Source organism: Amblyraja radiata, chromosome 24 (genome assembly GCF_010909765.2).
Source record: "Amblyraja radiata isolate CabotCenter1 chromosome 24, sAmbRad1.1.pri, whole genome shotgun sequence".
In the NCBI taxonomy this organism is placed as follows: Eukaryota; Metazoa; Chordata; class Chondrichthyes; order Rajiformes; family Rajidae; genus Amblyraja; species Amblyraja radiata.
The window spans coordinates 37,326,116-37,345,122 of record NC_045979.1 but is presented as its reverse complement, the minus strand read 5'-3'; the positions used below and the strand labels follow the sequence as shown (position 1 = coordinate 37,345,122).

General features: G+C 40.9%; 1 protein-coding gene across 1 annotated transcript in view; it reads right to left on the bottom strand.

Moving 5' to 3' along the window:
- Nucleotides 1-19,007, bottom strand: part of LOC116986650 (chitinase-3-like protein 1) — a 33,152-nt gene extending 14,145 nt beyond the window's left edge. The window contains exons 1-8 of the mRNA XM_033042223.1: nt 18,842-19,007; nt 15,682-15,898; nt 12,908-12,964; nt 11,888-12,053; nt 7,294-7,418; nt 2,926-3,049; nt 2,615-2,797; nt 351-467 (exon numbers count right to left, since the gene is read on the bottom strand). Coding sequence (XP_032898114.1) covers nt 351-467; nt 2,615-2,797; nt 2,926-3,049; nt 7,294-7,418; nt 11,888-12,053; nt 12,908-12,964; nt 15,682-15,898; nt 18,842-19,007 — 1,155 coding nt within the window. The remainder of the gene's footprint in view (nt 1-350; nt 468-2,614; nt 2,798-2,925; nt 3,050-7,293; nt 7,419-11,887; nt 12,054-12,907; nt 12,965-15,681; nt 15,899-18,841) is intronic.

The window sequence follows — 19,007 nt, the reverse complement described above, 5'->3', positions numbered from 1 at the left end:
CCAGCCTAACCCTCCCTATTCTCTCCTATTCTGCAAGAAAAAACTACATTGAAGACTCAAACTAGCGATCGAGTAACTGCCGGGATCGAGACCTTGCGGATATGAGCCGAGCACTCTACCACTGAGCCAGCCGTTAAAATCTACGCTAGAAATCTTCCATTCCGAAAGCTGAAAAATTCCGAATTACGAAAAGTGTCTGGTCCCAAGGCTTTCGGATAAAAGGTTGTGCACCTGTACTATTCAAAAGTATTTTCAAAATCAGTGAATACCTGAATCATCAACAAATTAAAGATATTTTCTATAATGAATACAAATATATAATTTAAATAGTTTTATAATAAATGATTTACTTTGGCAGTAATACTGTCTTTGTCAATATAGCCCAACCATACATCTCCTTTGACTGCATACGGAACCTTCTGATCTGCAATCAAATGTTTTTCTGCTCCATTCAAAAAGTCGCATACCTGTTGAGGAGAAAGATGGTGCATTGTTGGCATATTTTGTCAAGACATTAATATGGAATGTGTTGTTAGAGCCACTGCTTTATTAATTGAAGAGGTGATTGGCATTATATTTTTCTGGTAATGTTACATGTGGGACATGAGGACCACAAATAGTCAACAATATGAAGACCAGCCAGGCTGCAGAGGTATTTTTGTCGGAGGACATATTCACCTAATTCAGTTCTTCTATACTGTAAATTTATTAAAGCTTGGGTACACAAAATTGCTGGAGGAACTCAGCGGGTGCAGCAGCATCTATGGAGCGAAGGAAATAGGCGACGTTTCGGGCCGAAACCCTTCTTCAAAGCTTTTCTTGTTTCTTTGGTTAAACTTCAGGTCATTACAGTATTGGTCACCCTGATATAGGAAGGATGTTACTGAAATGGAAAGGGTACTAAAAAAGACTTACAAGGGTATTACCAGATCTGGAGGGTTTGAGTTATAAAGGGAGGCTGGACACACTGTCTATTTTCCTGGAGCATAGGAGGCTGAGAAGTGATGTTATAGAGGTTTATAAAATGTCAACTGTCCCTAATAATTCCATTCTCTTCCAAATACAAGCAAATCCTATCCTAAATAATCCTCCTCAACAGCTTCTTGCCCCCGGCATGAGGCTCACCAGCCTATAATTTCCTGGATTATATCCACTGCCCTTCTTCGACAAAGGAACAACACCAGCAACTCTTTAGTCTTCCGGGACCTCACCTGTGGCTGGACATGATCCAAAGATGTTTATCAAAATTCATTTGAATCACACAGCATGGAAACGGGCAACTTGGACCAGCAGCCCCATGCTGACCAGTAGTTGTGGATTTACTTTATGTTTTTTTTAGGAGTGTACCATATCCTTTCTATTGTGTACTCCTCCAATGTTGATCGCACATAATCTAACAGCTATTCCTGGTCTTGAATGGCTGGACCCTGGGAACTTAGATTTTTTTTTTTTTAGATTAGATTACCTTTTATTGTCATTCAGACCGAAGTCTGAACGAAATTGAAGCAGTCATACATACAATACAATACAATAAAAAACAACAATAAACACATATTAACATCCACCACAGTGAGTCCACCCAACATCTCCTCACTGTGATGGAGGCAAAAGTCTTAGGTCTCCAGTCTCTTCCCTCCTCTTCTCCCTCTGCGCTGAGGCGATACCCCCCGAACAGGGGTAGAAATGCCAGACGGGCAGTGAGCTGGGAAAACAAGATTGTGAATTGGGCATGTGAGGTGGGGGTTTGGTGCGAGGTTTGGCTGCCAGGAATCAGTGGCAATAATGAGGTCTATAGGGTGCTACAATTATCTATCACAGTTAGAGATTACAGGATTTTCAATGGTGATGGGAGACGAGAGTTTGTGACAAGCGATTTAGCGATTTAGAAGGGGAAGCGTTCGGTAAAACAAATTAGTCAAAAGGTCTCACTCGGGTTGAGGCCACTCACAAGCCAGTGAAAAATGTGAAACGGTAGCATGCATCACAAATTTGCACTTAAACCCAGATAAAATAAATAACTTGTGTAGTGTAACAGAAAAAATAGGTGCAGGAGTAGGCCATTTGGCCCTTCGAGCCACTTCAATATGGTCATGGCTGATCATCCAAAATCAGTACCCCATTCCTGCATTTTCCCCAAATCCCTTGATTCCCGAAGAGCTAAATCTAACTTTCTTGAAAACATGCAGTGAATCGGCCTCCACTGCCTCCTGTGGCTGAGAATTCCACAGATTCACAACACTGGGTGAAAACGTTTTTCCTCATCTCAGTCCGAAATGGCCTATCCCTTTTTTTAAATTGTGACCCGTGTTACTGGACTCCCCCAACATCCAGAACCAGGAAGGAACTGTTGATGCTGGTTTCAACCGAAGATAGACACAAAATGCTGGAGTAACTCAGCGAGTCCGACTGCATCTCTGGAGAAAATGAATAGGTGACGTTTCGGGTCTGAAGTGGGGTCTCGACCCGAAAAACGTCATCTATTCCTATTCTCCAGAGATGCTGTTTGACCCACTGAGTTACTCCAGCTTTATGTGTCTATCTTTAAAATAAATAACTTACTATTACCGATTTGATTCGATGGAAACTGGTTCTACTAATGCACACGTTTAATCACCTCATAATTTGCCAGGATACCTGCTGCTTTCGTTATTGTGCCTTCCGGTCCAGCACCAGATGCTGTAGCACCAACCTTTGTATCACTAGTAGTAAGTTTAAAGCTTCGTCCATAAGTTGCTATTCCAATTAGCAACTTATTTCCGGGTGCACCTTTGCTTTGATAATAATGAACAGTATAATTCTGCAAATGAGTTCAAGAAAAATTAAGCATATTTTGAAGCTATTGGAAAGGTGGGTCAAAAAGTCACAGTACTAGAATGTGATAAAGCTACTGCCATGCATAGGCTCAATGAAAATTTGCAAACATACTGTATTATAGAATAGAAAGTCGAAACGATCTTTGCTTCCAACAAACAAAGGAGTATGGTGTCCAGTGAAAGTGTTCCAGCCACCGGTGTAATCATAACACATCACATGCATAAAGTCCAATTGTCTAAAAAGTGAAAATGTAATAAATAATTATTAAATGTAACACCTATTTCCCCAGCTGATAAATAAACAGTTCAGTTTAGTTTATCGTCACGTGTACTGAGGTGCAGTGAAAAGCTTTTCTTGCATGCTATCCAGTCAGCGGAAAGGCAATAAATGACTACAATCATTGACTGTATAGATACGTTATAAGTGAATAACGTTTAGTGCAAGGTAAAGCCATTAAAGTCAGATCAAAGGTAGTCCGAGGGTCACCATTGAGGTTGATAATAGTTCAGGACTGCTCTCTAGTTGGGGTAGGATGAGTCATGCCTCTAGAAAGAATAATGCATAAATTGAATATGTATCAGTTTGAATAAACTCTCTTTGTTGTTGAAACCCAGTTGCTGTTTAAGGAAGTAATATAACATTTGCTCAAGGCAGCAGTCTAGATTCCCAAAATGTACACAATTTTCAATAATAATTCCATAATAAATGCATTTCCATATTAGACGAGTCCCGGGCTAATGAACTGATGGCACAATTTCAAATCATGCAAGGTTATGGAATTTCAATTCATTTAATTACCTAAATCTGGATTTAAAAGCTATCATCAATTAGGTATGTTGCAAAGCCTACCTGAAGTGTCGCTGAAAATCTGTCGCTGCGGGTGTGCGCGATTTTGGCGCCGTTTAGAGGGGGCGGGTTTAAAATGCGATTTTCTCTAGGCTGTTCCAATCGAAAATGTTCAGCCTAGTTAATTATTAACGAAAAATCGCTGAAAGACCCCGTCGCAAAAGCTATTATTAGGTTTAAAGGCCTTGAATAATAGTTATAGTAGTTTAAAAATCAATCTCTAAACCCGCGACCGCCAGCAACCGCAGGGTCTCATAAAGCAAACCACAGAAGGTAAGTTGTATATTTTTACATTAAAAAGGGCTTCTAAAGATCCCTTTATACAAAGTTTAATATTGCGAGTAGCTCATTTTGGGCCCATTATATCCCGCAGTATTTTTCTCGGCATTTGGGGCACAAATCTACCGCAATGTGAACGTTCTAAACCAGCGCGTTCCACAGGGACCCACTGGAAAGCTGATTTAAATGGACATTTATTTACAGCAATTAAACACTAAATTCCTTCCATTTGGCCTATAAATTAATGTAAATGAGATTTTAAAATCATGTTTTATTGTGAATTATTTGTGAATATTATTTGGACATTTAGGCTATTTAAAAATGTTAATCATTTATTAAGAAATGGATAGATGTTTAGATCTAGTAATTGAAGTCTGAAATTAGCTACAATTAGGTAACTAACTAATTATATGCTTTAATTTCAGGTCATCCAAGTAAGATTATTTTATATTTGTTTCAGAATGCTTCAATCTATGATAACTGAAAATTTCATTCAGTTCTCTTAATTTTTAAGAAAGTTATGGGCTTTTGACTGTTCACGATCACAGCTTTTTTGTTATATCCATAGAAAATCAATAGGGAACAAGATGCTCATTTCCCAGTATGAAAATGGCCATAACTTTTTAAATACTTGAGATATGAAAGTGAATTAGGTGTCAAATTAAACTTATTTTTATGCTTTATCTGATGGGATAAATTACAGACTTGATTTTTAAAATCTCAAAATTTTGTAACATTGCTACATCAATGAGACCAACCATTTGTTGTAAAAATTCAATTGGTTCACTACCATCCTAGAAAGAAGAAATGGCCTAGAAAACCACTCGACTAAAACTCAGTTAGAATAATGTTTAAATGACATCCCAACACTCACCAAGGAAATTAATTTGACAAAGGCAAAGACAAATCCAGTTAATCCCATAAAGGTCTTTCCTTGCATACCTCCCATGATGGGCACTTACAAAGTTACAAATCCACCCCCCACCACGCGCAAGTTCACCCTATGTAGCGATGTTACAGAATTTACTTTCAGCAGTGCTGCAGTTCTGCCACTGGCCGTGTGCGCGGCTTTGGCGCCTTTAAGGGGGGGGGCGGGATTAAAATCCAGTTTTCTACTGCCTGACAGAGGTGGATTTCCTCGGTCTGCTATCTGCTGAAGAAAAATCGATCCGTCTTCCGTTCTCGATTTTTTTTTTCAAATAGCGAGACAAATTGATTAAAATGAAAAGCGACTTCTTACGCCCTCAACGCCTACAACGTGACAGATCGCAAGAACGGGACAAAACAAAGGGTAAGTCGTTTATTTTATATGTAATCTTGTTTCTTCGGATGGCTTTAATCTAATTTTACGTTGCGAAAATGTTATTTTGGCCCCATACGAAATGGCAGTGTTTTTCCTGCCGATATTAAGTTCAAATTCACTGCAAATCCAACGTTCCAATCGATCGCGTTCCAGAAAAAAACACTCGCAAGATGATTTAAATGCTTTTTTTGGACAATCATGTCATAAGAGCATCTAAATCGCCTATATTTTGTGTTATTGTCTATCCATAGTCAATATTTTTATACTAAATATCAGTTTTAGTCCCATATATTGTGCAAAAAAAATAAAATAATTTATTATATTGAGTGGATGTTTCTAGATTTACGGGAATTAAACATTAAATTCCTTCCATCTGGCATATAAATTCATGACAGTGATATTTAAAAATCATGTTATATTGTGAATTCTTGTGTGAATGGGATTAGTTTGTTATTTGGATACTTCGGCTATTTAAATAATATATTCTTTTCTTAAGAAATGGAATCTACAGGACATTCTTAATGGGAAAGTAATGCGCAGAAAGGCATGTCATGCGTGGTTTGAAGAGCAAAAACTTGTAGTTTACAATGCCAAAATTGAAAAGTTGAGGAAATACAAGGTCAAAATGTTGTAACATTGCTACCTTATGTTCTCCCCCTACCCCTTCCCGGCGGTCCCTCCTCGCCGGATCCTCCGTTGTCCCTCCCCCTCCAATTTCAGGCAGTCCTTGTTTTTTCCCTCCTTCCCCAGCTCTCCCATAGCCTACTGTCTCCTCCTCTTCCTTTCTTTTTCCCGTCCCCCCCCGACATGAGTATGAAGAAGGGTCTCAACCCAAAACGTCGCCTATTCTTTCGCTCCATAGATGCTGCCTCACCCGCTGATTTTCTCCAGCTTTTTTGTCTACGAATGGGATCCCACCATCTTTCCATCTTATCCCCTGTCGGCTTTCCACAGAGACCGCTCCCTCTGTAACTCCCTGGTCAATTCATCCTTTCCCACCCAAACCACCCCCTCTCCTGGCTCTTTCCTTTGCAACAGCAGGAAATGCTACACTTGTTGCATTACCTCCCCCCTTGACTCCATTTAAGGATCCAAGCAGTCTTTCCAGGTGCGGTAGAGGTTCACCTGCACCTACTCCAACCTCATCTATTGCATCCGCTGCTCTAGGTGTCAGCTGCTCTACATCGGTGAGACCAAGAGTAGACTTGGCGATCGCTTCGCCCAATACCTCCGCTCGGTTCGCAATAACCAACCTGATCTCCCGGTGGCTCAGTACTTCAACTCCCCCTCCCATTCTGAATCCGACCTTTCTATCCTGGGCCTCCTCCATGGCCAGACCGTAAATTGGAGGAGCAGCACTTCATATTTCGCTTGGGCAGTTTACATCCCAGTGATATGAACAATGACTTCTTCAATTTCAGATAGTCCCTGCTTTCTCCTCCCCTTCCCAGCTCTCTCTCAGTCCACTGCCTCTGCCTCTTCCTTTCTTCTTCCCGTCCCCCCCCCCCACCCACCCTTACATCAGTGTGAAGAAGGGTATCGACCCGAAACGTCGCCTATTTCCTTCGCTCCATAGATGCTGCCTCACCAGATGAGTTTCTCCAGCATTTTTGTCTACCCATTTACACAAGTTCTGTTATCCCACTTTGCTCACCCACTCCCTACACATTAGGGGCAATTTTACAGAGACAAGTTAACCTACAAAGCCAATGTGTCTTTGGTATGTGGGAGGAAACCCACACGCTTGCAGGGAGAAAGTGCAAATTCAACAAATTCAATCTCATTTACCTAATTATTACTTCGACTTAATCTCGATCATCAGCAAAGAGATGAAATGAACCTAGTCATCAACTATTCACTAACTATAATGTTCTCACCTCCCCTCCCCCTCCACCCTCCTTCATGGCGGTCCGCCCACTCCGGGTCCTTCATTGTCCATTGTCCCCCCCACGCCGGGTCACAAAACCCAGTTTTGTTCCTTGGTCTTAGCTTGATATTACAGAAAGAACTGTACGGCATGAAAATATCTGCACCTAAAAAATTGTACTTACTCAGCAATTTTAGCCACTTCATAACTCGTATCAATGGTGCCTTTAGCAGCAGCCACGGTTGCCACAATCAGTAATCTATGTTTTCCTGATGTTTCTCCTTCCTTTACAAAGGCAGCTTTTATTTCCTGGGGGTACAGATAACCAATATTATGGTCCATGATCTCAGCAGGCGTTTTTTGTGATGACAGGAGAAATAACTAACTTCAAGATTATAACCATACTTTTATCCAATACATATCCATTTACAAAAACAAACTTTCAAAACAACAGCATTTAAATTAGGTCTCCTGAAATCAGTGGAGGAACATTTAACATTTAGAAATTGCAACCTACTTATATCACCGGTCCTGTAAAGGCCAGAATTAAAACCTGATGGGAAGTATTGGACACAGGAAGAAATTTTGGAAATTATCCTTAGCTTTTGATAGGTCAAAATGATGACAACCATCAACTCTATTGACCCTCCAGCAATCTTTAAATTGTTAGAAAGCTGGTCAGACACGCAGCAGGTAAACCAGAAATATCTTAGAAGACCCAACTCCAAGCTTTGCCTTCCTAAACTATGCCTGCTTTCAAAAGCTATTCCTCCCATGATTCCCCATTAAAGCTCAGTGATTTGCTCAATCTTTGACCTATCATTTTGGAATCTCCTTAAACTGTTCAGCGTAAATTTAGTTTGATAATAATGAAACTCTATAAATGTTATGGAACAATGTCATTATAACATCAACCATACCAGTGTCCACCCTTGCACCACAGAATTGTACAGAATATAAATAACACCTCTTCAATGCTGACTGTTATGCCTAACCTCATAACCTGGTGTTAAGATAATTCCTTTCCCTCCATGTGAGTAAGACAAAGGAGATTATGATTGACTTCAGGAAGCAAAGTGGTACACATACATTGACAGTACCAAAGTAGAGGTGGTTGAAAGCTTCAAGTTCCGATGAGTAAATATCACCTTGTCCTGGACTAGCCAAATTGAAGCTACGGCCAAGACAGCACACCAATGCCTCTACCTCTGTAGAAGGCTTAGGAAGTTCGGCATGTCCCCAACAACTCTCACCAACTTCAACAGATGCGTTGTAGAATGCATTTTATCAAGATGTATCACAGCAAGGTTTGAGAACAGCTCCATCCAAGACCGCATGGAATCGCAGAGAAGTGTAGACGCAGCCCAGACCATCACGCAAACTAACCTCCTTTCCATTGACTCCATCTACACTTCACACTGCTTTAGCAAGGCCATCAACATAATCAAGGACGAATCACATCCAAGTCCCTTGCACCTCTGATTTCCGAATCTCCCCATGTAGAAAACAGTGCACGCGTTTATTCCTATTATTAACGTGCATGACCACACACCTTGCTACGTTGCATTCCACCTGCCAGTTCTTTGCCCATTCTTCCAACTTGCCCAGTTTCTGCAGACTAACTGCTTCCTCTCCACTAGGTGCCCCTCCACCTTTCTTTGTATCATCCTCTATTGACCCACCATACCAAATATCTTCTTCACTATCCATACACTTGTTTCACCACTTTCCAGGCTGTTCTTGTACCGCAAGATCCCTCTGCCAACGCTCCTAAGGTCTTCCCATTTACTTTATATGTCCAACATCCTGGCAGGCAGGCTTGTTAGTGCTACACTGGTGGGTTTAAACTAAATAGTAAGGGGGGGGGGGGGGGGGGGGGGGGGGTGAGGTCAACAACGTGGAAGCATATGCATGTAGTTAACGGGAAAGAGAGTGCAGGAAAGGTCACGTTTAAACTAATATGGCAGCAGGGGGTGGGGATCAATGCAGGGAGACATCGAGCTGTAAAATGACAGCAGAAGCAAAAGGTAGAAGGGAGAAAAGAAAAACCAAGCTGAAAGTTTTGGGCCTTAATGTGGGGAGCATTTAGACAATAGATGCAGGAGTAGGCCATTTGGCCCATTCGAGCCAGCACCGCCATTCACTGTGATCATGGCTGATCATCCACAATCAGTACCCTGTTGCTGCCTTCTCCCCATCTCCCTTGACTCCGCTATCTTTCAGAGCTCTATCTAACTCTCTCTTGAAAGCATTCAGAGAATTGGCCTCCACTAACTTCTGAGGCAGAGAATTCCACAGATTCACAATTCTCTGGGTGAAAAGTGGGGGTACAGTTGCTTATTTGTAATAAGGTGGATGAATGCGCAGTTAGTTGGTAATGGATATGATATAGTTGGGATAACGGAGACATGGCTCCACAGTGACCAAGACTGGGAGCTCAATAGGCAGGGGTATTCAATATTCAAGAAAGATAGACAGCAAGGAAGAGGAAGTGGGGTGGCATTGCTGGTTAAAGAGGAGATTAATACAATAGTAAGGAGAGAGCTTGGATGCTATAACATCTGGATGGGTTGAACTGCAAAATAGCCAAGGGCAGAAAATGCTTGTTGAAGTTGTGTACAGACCACCAAACAGCAATAGTGGTTGGGGATAGCATCAAACAGGAAATTTTAGATGCATGTGGCAAAGGTACAGCAGTTATCATGGGTGACTTTAATCTAATCTACATATAGACTGGGCTAACCAAATTGGTAACAACACTGAAGAGGAGGATTTCCTGGAGTGTGCACGGAATGGTTTTCAAAGCCAATACGTAGCGGAATCAACTAGAGGGCAGGCCATCCTAGACTGGGTATTGTGTAATAAGGAAATATTAGTTCGCAATCTTGGGGTGGGAGATTGCAACCTTCACGTGGTCCGCCCTATTTCGACAAATGCAATCAACCCGGTGTGCACAATCAAATAGAACAAGTTGTCCTACAACTTTAGGCTGTGCACACCATGTGCAAGAAGAAGAAGTTCGCAATCTTGTTGTGTGCAAAGCCCCTAGAGCAACAGTGACCATAATATGGTCAAATTCAGCATTAAAATAAAACAGGAAAGGCAGCTCAACCGTGATTAACGAGGGAAATTAGGGATAGTGTTAGGGTTAATGTGTTAATGCAGGGTGACTTGGATAGGTTGGGTGAGTGGGCAGATGCAAAGTAGATGCAGTGTAATATGGATAAATGTGAGGTTACCCACTTTGGTGGCAAGAACAAGAAGGCAGATTATAATCTGAATGGTGCCAAATTAGGAAAAGGGGAGGTGCAATGAGACCTAAGTGTCCTTGTACATCAGTCACTGAAAGTATGCATACAGGTACAGCAGTCAGTGAAAAATGCTAATGGCATGTTGGCCTTCACAGCGAGAGGATTTGAGTATAGGAGCAGGGAGGTCCTACTGCAGTTGTACAGGGCCCTGGTGAGAACGCACCTGGAGTATTGTGTGCAGTTTTGGTCTCACAATTTGAGGAAGGACATTCTTGCTATTGAGAGAATGCAACGTAGGTTCACCAGGTTAATTCCTGGAACTGACATATGATGAAAGAATGGATCGACTAGGCTTATATTCACTGGAATTAAGAAGGATGAGACGGGATCTTATAGACACATATAAAATTCTTACAGGATTGGACAGCTAGATGCAGGAAAAAGCGTTCTCCATGTTGGGGAAGTCCAGAACCAGTGGTCACAGTTTAAGAATAAGGGGATGGTCATTTAGGACATTCTTGCTATTGAGGGACGGAAGCGTAGGTTCACAAGGTTAATTCCCGAGGTGGCGAGACTGTCATATGCTGAGAGAATGGAGCGGTTGAGCTTGTTCTGGAATTTAGGATGAGAGGGTATCTTATTGAAACATATAAGATTATTTAGGGTTTGGACACGCTAGAGGCAGGAAGCATGTTCCCGATGTTGGGGGAGTCCAGAACCAGGGGCCACAGTTTAAGAATAAAGGGTAAGCCATTTCGAACGAAGATGGGGAAACACTTTTTCACACAGAGAGTTGTGAGTCTGTGGAATTCTCTGCCTCAGAGGGTGGTGGAGGCCGGTTCTCTGGATATGTTCAAGAGAGAGCTAGATAGGGCTCTAGAAGATAGCTTGGAGTCAGGGGATATGGGGAGAAGGCAGGAACGGGGTACTGATTGTGGATGATCAGCCATGATCACATTGAATGGCGGTGCTGGCTTGAAGGGCCGAATGGCCTACTCCTGCACCTATTGTCTATTGTGATGAGAAAAAAAAATTCACCCAGACAGTTGTGAATCTGTGGAATTCTCTGCCACAGAAGGCAGTGGATGCAAATTCACTGGATGTATTCAAGAGAGAGTTAGATAGGGCTAACGGAATCAAGGAATATGGGGAGAAAGCAGGAACAGGGTATTGATTCTGGATGATCAGCCATGATCATATTGAATGGCGGTGCCGGCTCGAAGGGCTGAATGGCCTACTCCTGTACCTATTTTCTATGCTTCTTTGTCCTACTACAATATGACTTTTCAAAATGCATTACTTGGTGCCAACAAATCCAAGACAGGCGCCATTTTCAGATCGCCATTTTGATCTCATTCTTACGTGTGTACTTGACTGGCGTCACAATGGGGACCCAACGGATCCACGGGTCGTCTAGTTTAAATTAAAAATGGCACTCATTGTCAGAAGGTTTGTAACAATTCATAATCAATAGTGAAGCAGCACTGCTCATTTAAAATTATTTAATTGGAATATTGTTTTATTTACCGTTACCAATGCTGTAAAACGTTCTTTATTTTCTGGTGGATTTCCTGTGGTACCTGGAAACTCCCAGTCCAGATCAAACCCATCAAACCTATGCTTCCTCAGAAAAATAATCACAGAATTGATGAATCCTTGTCTATTTGCCAGAGTAGACACCATGCTATTAAAGCTGAGGGAGAAACCAGAGCGGGAGAAGCTAACAATAAGAATTTGTTGAGTTAAATCATCAACATTGTAACAATGTAAACAAACTTATGTTGATGACATGTTTGACTTGAAAATACAAGTATTTAAATAAAATTACATATTTTACTGAAAAAAAGCTCAGACTATGGATTAATACATATCTTTTGAGATATAAATGCTGGTTAAATAAGAAACACATACTTTTAAATTGACTAGTACTCAACTCGAAGATCTAAATAAATTGTTGACTAAATGAGATGATACCAAAACTATAAATTGAAAAGATTCTAAAATTAGCCCAAGATCTGTCCTGAGATACCTGGTTCATTCAGACAAAGCATGGAAAAGAGAAATCAATGCCAGATTCAGTAATCTCGATTTTAATTGCATCCATCCTCCCCTGCAGTATTTCGGAAGGAATTAAATAAATCATATGAAGCCGCATAAAATAGCCCCAGCTGCAGCTTATAGTTACATATATTAGTTTTTGTTTTAACTCCCCCCCAATAACCCGAAGTATTCACATTCGCAAGTGCTTCGGACCCCTGAGAACAATAGTTGGTGAGAGTTTGGTGGAAGATAGAAAAGAGTTAAAAGTTAATTTGCACTGGACAATGAAGTCAGAAAAAAATAGCAGTAGCCTAGTCTTCCGCAAACATTAATGAACTCCTGTTTTTAAAACTATCGGAACCTCTAGTCCTCTGACCGAGCTAGATACTTCGGTGATTTCAGTCTTTCTAGTCTTATACATTTAACATCTTTTACAGGGAAATATTGTGATCACTTGACAATTGTTACATTGATATAGTTTGTTAATATGCATGTATGTGTACTTACAGTGTAGAACCAAACGACGCTCCTCCTATTGCCAGCAGTGTCTGCAACTTGGTATTCCTTCAAGAAATAAAATAATGTTTGGTGCAACTTTAACAACTAACTTGATTCAGATAATTTTAGCTTTGAAGGCTGCTTTCAGCGGTAAAAAATTATATACAGGTTGAACGACGATTTTTCGGCAACCTCGATTCCAGAGCCTTTCTGGATTATCTGATTTTCTGGACCAACAGAAGTCATGTGATAATGAAACGACAATACACCTCTAGCGCGCTAATATTACCCCTCCCATGCCTCCTCCTCGCACCACCTCCTCCTTCTCACCTGGAGTCAATAACATACTCCAGTGGAAGGAACAGCAGGTGAGAGGGGACAGAGCCCAACAGTGACCGAGTGCATTGAGTTGGTGGGGGCACATTGGTGGCCCCGGGGTGACAACTTGAGCCACAAAAACAGCCCTGTGAACTGTTGAAGAAGGGCTCGCAGCTGCAGATCAGCAGCATTGATGCCTAGCTTTAAGTGAAACAGCACAAAGTGCTGGAGTAACAGCAGAATGAATCGGCCTGAGGAAAGGGTCCCAATGTCACCTATCCATGTTCTCCATAGAAGGAGGACTCGCTGGTGCACCGTGAAAGATGGGGCTCTAAACTACCTTGGAGATGGTGCGAGCCAAGAAAGGGACAACAGGTCCGTCTGTTATATCCGACATCTTATACATGAGGTAGACAAAAATGCTGAAGAATCTCAGCGGGTGAAGCAGCATCTATGGAGCGAAGGTGACAATTGTTTAGGATTGGAGATTAACTGGGAATATTTCTTCAAACCTGATCTTCCATCTTTAATGAATTATCTTTTGTGAAATCATGGCATTTTATTCCAGTCTATATTCAATTATTTCGATAATATATTTTGAGGCTGAAACCGCTGTGTTGTGTAGTTTTATAGAATTTCAAGGCAAAGGGGCCAGAGAGAAGTCCTTCCTCATTTACTTCCATTATTCCCCAACTGGATTTCATTCCCGAGAAGCTGAAATTGAATGCATCATCCCAATTATTCCAGTGGTGAAGTTGGGAATTTTTTGTTCAGAAATGTATTGGTGCTTCAAGTGACATATACTTGGCCATTGTCGAATCAACAAACCACCATTTTGGTTGGGGGAAAATGAGCGGCACAGCAGGTAGAGCTGTTGACCCAGTGTAAGAAGGAACTACAGATGCAGGTTTACATCGAAGATAGACACAACATGCTGGAGTAAATTGGAGGAACAGCACCTCATATTTTGTTTGGGAAGTTTACACCCCAGCAATATGATATTCACTTCTCTAACTTCGCAACCGTTACTTTCCCTCTCTCTCCATCCCTTCCCCTTCCCAGTTCTCTGACTAGTCTGACTACATTGATTACATTGCATCTGTTCGCTTTGTTGTCACCTTCTCCTGGCCAACAATGGTCTATTTTACATTTTCCTGGATCTGCATCTCTTTTGATAGTTTACACTTCCTTATCTCTGTAACTCCCTTTCCCCTGACTTTCAGTCTGTAGAAGGGTCTTGACGAGAATTATCACGTATTCCTTCTATCCAGAGATGCTGCCTGTCCCGTTGAGTTAGTTACTCCAGCATTTTGTGTCTATCTTCGGTGTTGTCTCACAGAGCCAGAGACCCGGGTTGGATCCTGACCTCGGGTGCTGTCTGTGTAGAATTTGCACGTTCTCCCTGTATCCAAGTTGGTTTCCTCTGGGTGCTCCGATTCCCCCCCCCCGCATCCCAAAGACGTGGGAATTTGTAGGTCAATTGGACTCTGTAAATTGTCCCGTTTGTAGGGAGTGGGATAACACAGAACTAGTGCGAATGGGTGATCCATGGTTGGCTTGATGGGCTGAAGGGCCTGTTTCCATGCTGTATCTATAAATCAAAATGAGCATTAACAAGTCTCTGCCTCCTTCCGCTTTCATCCCAACAGCACATGAAATCAAACAATATATTTGCAGACTTTTTGAATAACTCATACTCATTGTTGGTTTCTCTTGAATTATTTTCAATTCAAAATTTGAAGGTTCACCTCTAGATTAATCTGCATAAAACTGAAATTGTATCATGCAGATCTACCTTCTCTAATGAGCAATAATATTACTAAAAAGTTGGTAAATTAAAACATCATTAGCAGATTTATTGACATACTTCTAACTTTTCCAAAGATTATTATCAGTGCTTATTTTGTAGACAGAAAGATGCCAGTGCCCACCTTTAATAAATGTAAGATGACTTCGCTGGATATCAAAATTACATTTAACCTTTTAGAGGAACCGGTACACCATAATGATACATTCTTTATGAAAGAACTGCAGATGCTGGTAAAATCAAAGGTAGACAAAAAATGCTGGAGAAATCCAGTCTGAAGAAGGGTCTCGACACGAAATGTCGCCAATTCCTTCTCTCCATAGATGCTGCCTCACCCTCTGAGTTTCTCCATAATGATACATACCATCCCAAAAGAAAACACTGCTTATTATTTTATCTGTACTTTTGCAAATCAACAGTGAAGAGACACTGTTTAAGATAATTTTTGGGCAACTCTTTAAATTCTTGCATAAATATCAGTATCCATTCTGGAGAGTCGGAAAAGTTGTTACCGACCGTGTTGCACATTATAAAGCACTTTTATGCCTACTTTGAAGACACGATAAAGGATTTAGGTGGAATAATGTAAATACCGAAGGGTTCATATAGGGAAAAAGCCATGAGTTAAACTTTTAGTGTGGAAAGTATGTTTACGCACCTCAGTTTGAGATCGTTAAATTGCTTGTAAAGAGTTTCATCATTTGCTTCGACAGTAATAATTTGGTGATTATCATTCATCTTGGCAAAAGCATATATCAGATGGGTGCACAGAAAAGGATCAATGTTCTCAGGCGTGTAACGACCAATCCCAGTTCTATGCTGTGCCCAGTTTGTGAAATAACAGGCAAGTTTGTTATTACTGCCTAAAATGGAATATTTCAAAATAAATGTTGAAGAAAGATTTTCAGTATAATATTTATGCAGTTAAAAGCAAAATCAATACCATTATTTAACCTGTTTTTATCTATCACAACAATCTAAAATCTTACTGAAATTTACTTTTGTGCAACATAGCCACTTATTTTTTGATGATAGAAATAAAAATATCTACGTACAGCTTTAAAATGTTCCCAAAAATATTTAAATACCTGTCCAACATGCAGATTCTGAGTTTATTGTTTAACCATTTACAACATTCTAAGAAAATGGACAATTGAAGTAGGAGGTTTTGCATTTGCCAGTAATATTGTGACTCACCAAGTTGCAATTGGGATAAAATGATGAGTCCTACAAAAGTGAAAGAGAAAAATTAACAGAAAATATATTTTATGTACATTTTACCAATCTAGAATGCAATTTTACATCAACAGCCTATCACCTTAAACAAAGCAAGATCTAATTTATTGCAGTTATTGGGGAAAACTGGACGAGTTCTAATTGAAGGTCAGGGATTTGAAATGTTAAATGTTTCTTTATCAAAGATGTTCCATGACCCGGTGAACATCTCCAGCTGTTCCTGTTTGTGTTTCAAATTTCCAGTCTCTGGAGTTGTTTTTTTGATTTCCATGTAATTTACTGCCACTTCTCTTCCAGGAATGCTCCTTTCTAATGGGAGTTTTAATTGTCTCTTTTAAATAAGAACAGTAAGCATAAGGAACAGGCCGATCGGCCCACAACAGAACACACAAAGTCCATTAGATGAATAAGATTATCCCTGCAGGCACAGAGCTAGGATGAGGTTCGGGTTACTAGATGAATACAATGAAGCCCAGGTTCAGCACATGTCAAGACCTTCACTTATCTGCCTGCACATAACCCATATCTCTCCGTGATAAGCATTTGAAGTCCCTTTGCCGTATTCAGGAAATTTGACCAGAAAGGGACACCTGCCAGGTTGCTTTTCATCTTGACCAAAACTATCTATGACCTTACCTTCTCAGGGAAACACAATTGGCAACAAATATCACTATTGCCAATAATATCTACGTTCCGAAATAAACATTGGAAAACTACAGACACTATACATCCACTACCTGACTCCTCTGAAACTGACTTTAGCTAGGTGACTCTCTAAACGATAACTAAACTTCCAGTTGCACTTCTCACACCACTGGAGTTTTAATCTATGCAGCTAATATGTTTAGCGTTATAGACACTTCTCTACAAAGAAACTAACACTCATTTTCTTGCCTTCAATAGTCTATTTACTTTGCCACTAAATGTTTGGTGGAGCAAAGAACACCAACAAAAGTTCACACTGCGATAAAAATTAAATTGATGTGTCCTTTGTTCAACGTTTTTACAGATATATTCTTCATACATTCTTACCAAACAGTCCAAACATTGTTCCGATGTTTTGATGCTGTGAGCCTTTGCAGTTTTATTATCCTTGCTGCAGCTGAGATTACTGTGGTGTCACTGGAATTTTTGTAGGGACTCCATATAATCCTATGACTGGTTTCACCATGATAGGAAAAGGTTATATACAATTTTTAAATATGTTTTAATTACTTCCAGTGGCTTCACAATCTACAAACTGAGATTAAAACAGTTGCATAAAGCAGAATTTCAAAACTCTGCACACATTAACCATGTAGCCAGGACTCATGGGCTGAGCAAAATGTATTTCCAAGAAATGCCGCCAAATTCTTTAAAATTCTTTTAAAATACCTATTTATTATTTTATTAATAAGTGTACATATGTGTTAATGGTTGTCGTGTTTGTATATTTTTCTTAACCGGAGGAGATGTAATGGAATTTCATTGGACAGTATTGTGCAATGATAATAAACGTATTCATTCATTCATTCATAGGGAGAGGTTGAACAGGGTAGGTGCATTCCTTGGAGCATAGGAGGATGAGGGATGATCTTACAGAACTATACACACCCACTATCGCAATGTTTAAGAAACATTTAGACAGGAACATGGATAGGATAGGTATAAAGGGATAAGGGCCAAATGCAGACTGGTGGGACTAGTGTAGATGAGGCATGGTGATCGGCATGGGCAAGTTGTGCTGAAGGGCCTGTTTCCACATTGTATATGACTCCATAACTACTCCAAGGTTTCTGTTCAACACTTCCCTGGATCCTGCCTTGGAAGTTGAAGAATACAATGTTCATACCATTTGGCTGTAAACTCCCCACACTAAATGTAAGGTGACATTCAGGTGGCCTCACTCTGACAATGGAGGAGGCCAAGGACATAATGGAAGGGGAATTAAAATAGTTAGCAACTGCAAGATTCATCATGCATTGTTGGACAGAATGCAAGTATTTGGCTAAAAGGTCATTGGGTCTCTGCTGACATAAAGGAAGCTACTACATGTAGATGAGATTTGAAGAGGTGCGTAGGGACAGTTGTTACATCTCCTGCAGTTGCGGGGAAAGTACTTAGAGAAGGGGCGGGTTGGGTGGGATGAGTGAAGCAAGGAGTTGCAGAGGGAGTGGTCTCCGCGGAAACCTGTCATGACGGGAAGATATGACTGGTGGTGGGATCACGTTGCAGGTAGCAGAATTGAGGAGAATATGTTGGATACGATATGGTAGAACTTTATTTATCACATGAGGGAAATTGGTCTGCCAACAGTCATATCACAACAAAATACATGAAATTAAAGTGACGAGTGTAAAGTCCAGGATTGGGGATGTGCAAAGATTGGAGGAAGGAGGGGGGAAGCCAGTCTACCCCACGACAGAAGGGGGAGGAGTTGTACAGTTTGATAGCCACAGAGAAAAAGGATCTCCTGTGGCATTCTGTGCTGCATCTTGGTGGAACCAGTCTGTTGCTGAAGATGCTCCTCAGGTTGACCAGTGTGTCATGGACGGGGTGAGCTGTATTGTCCAGGATGCTCTGCAGTTTGAGGAGTATCCTACGCTTGAAGACCACCTCCCTTGAATCTAACTCCACCCCCAAGACGGAACCAGCCTTCCTGGTGAGCTTGTTAATCCTGTTGGCGTCGCCCTGCCGCCCCAGCACACAGCAGTGAAGATGGCACTGGCCACCACCGATTAATAGAACTTCTGTAGGATCTTTCTGCAT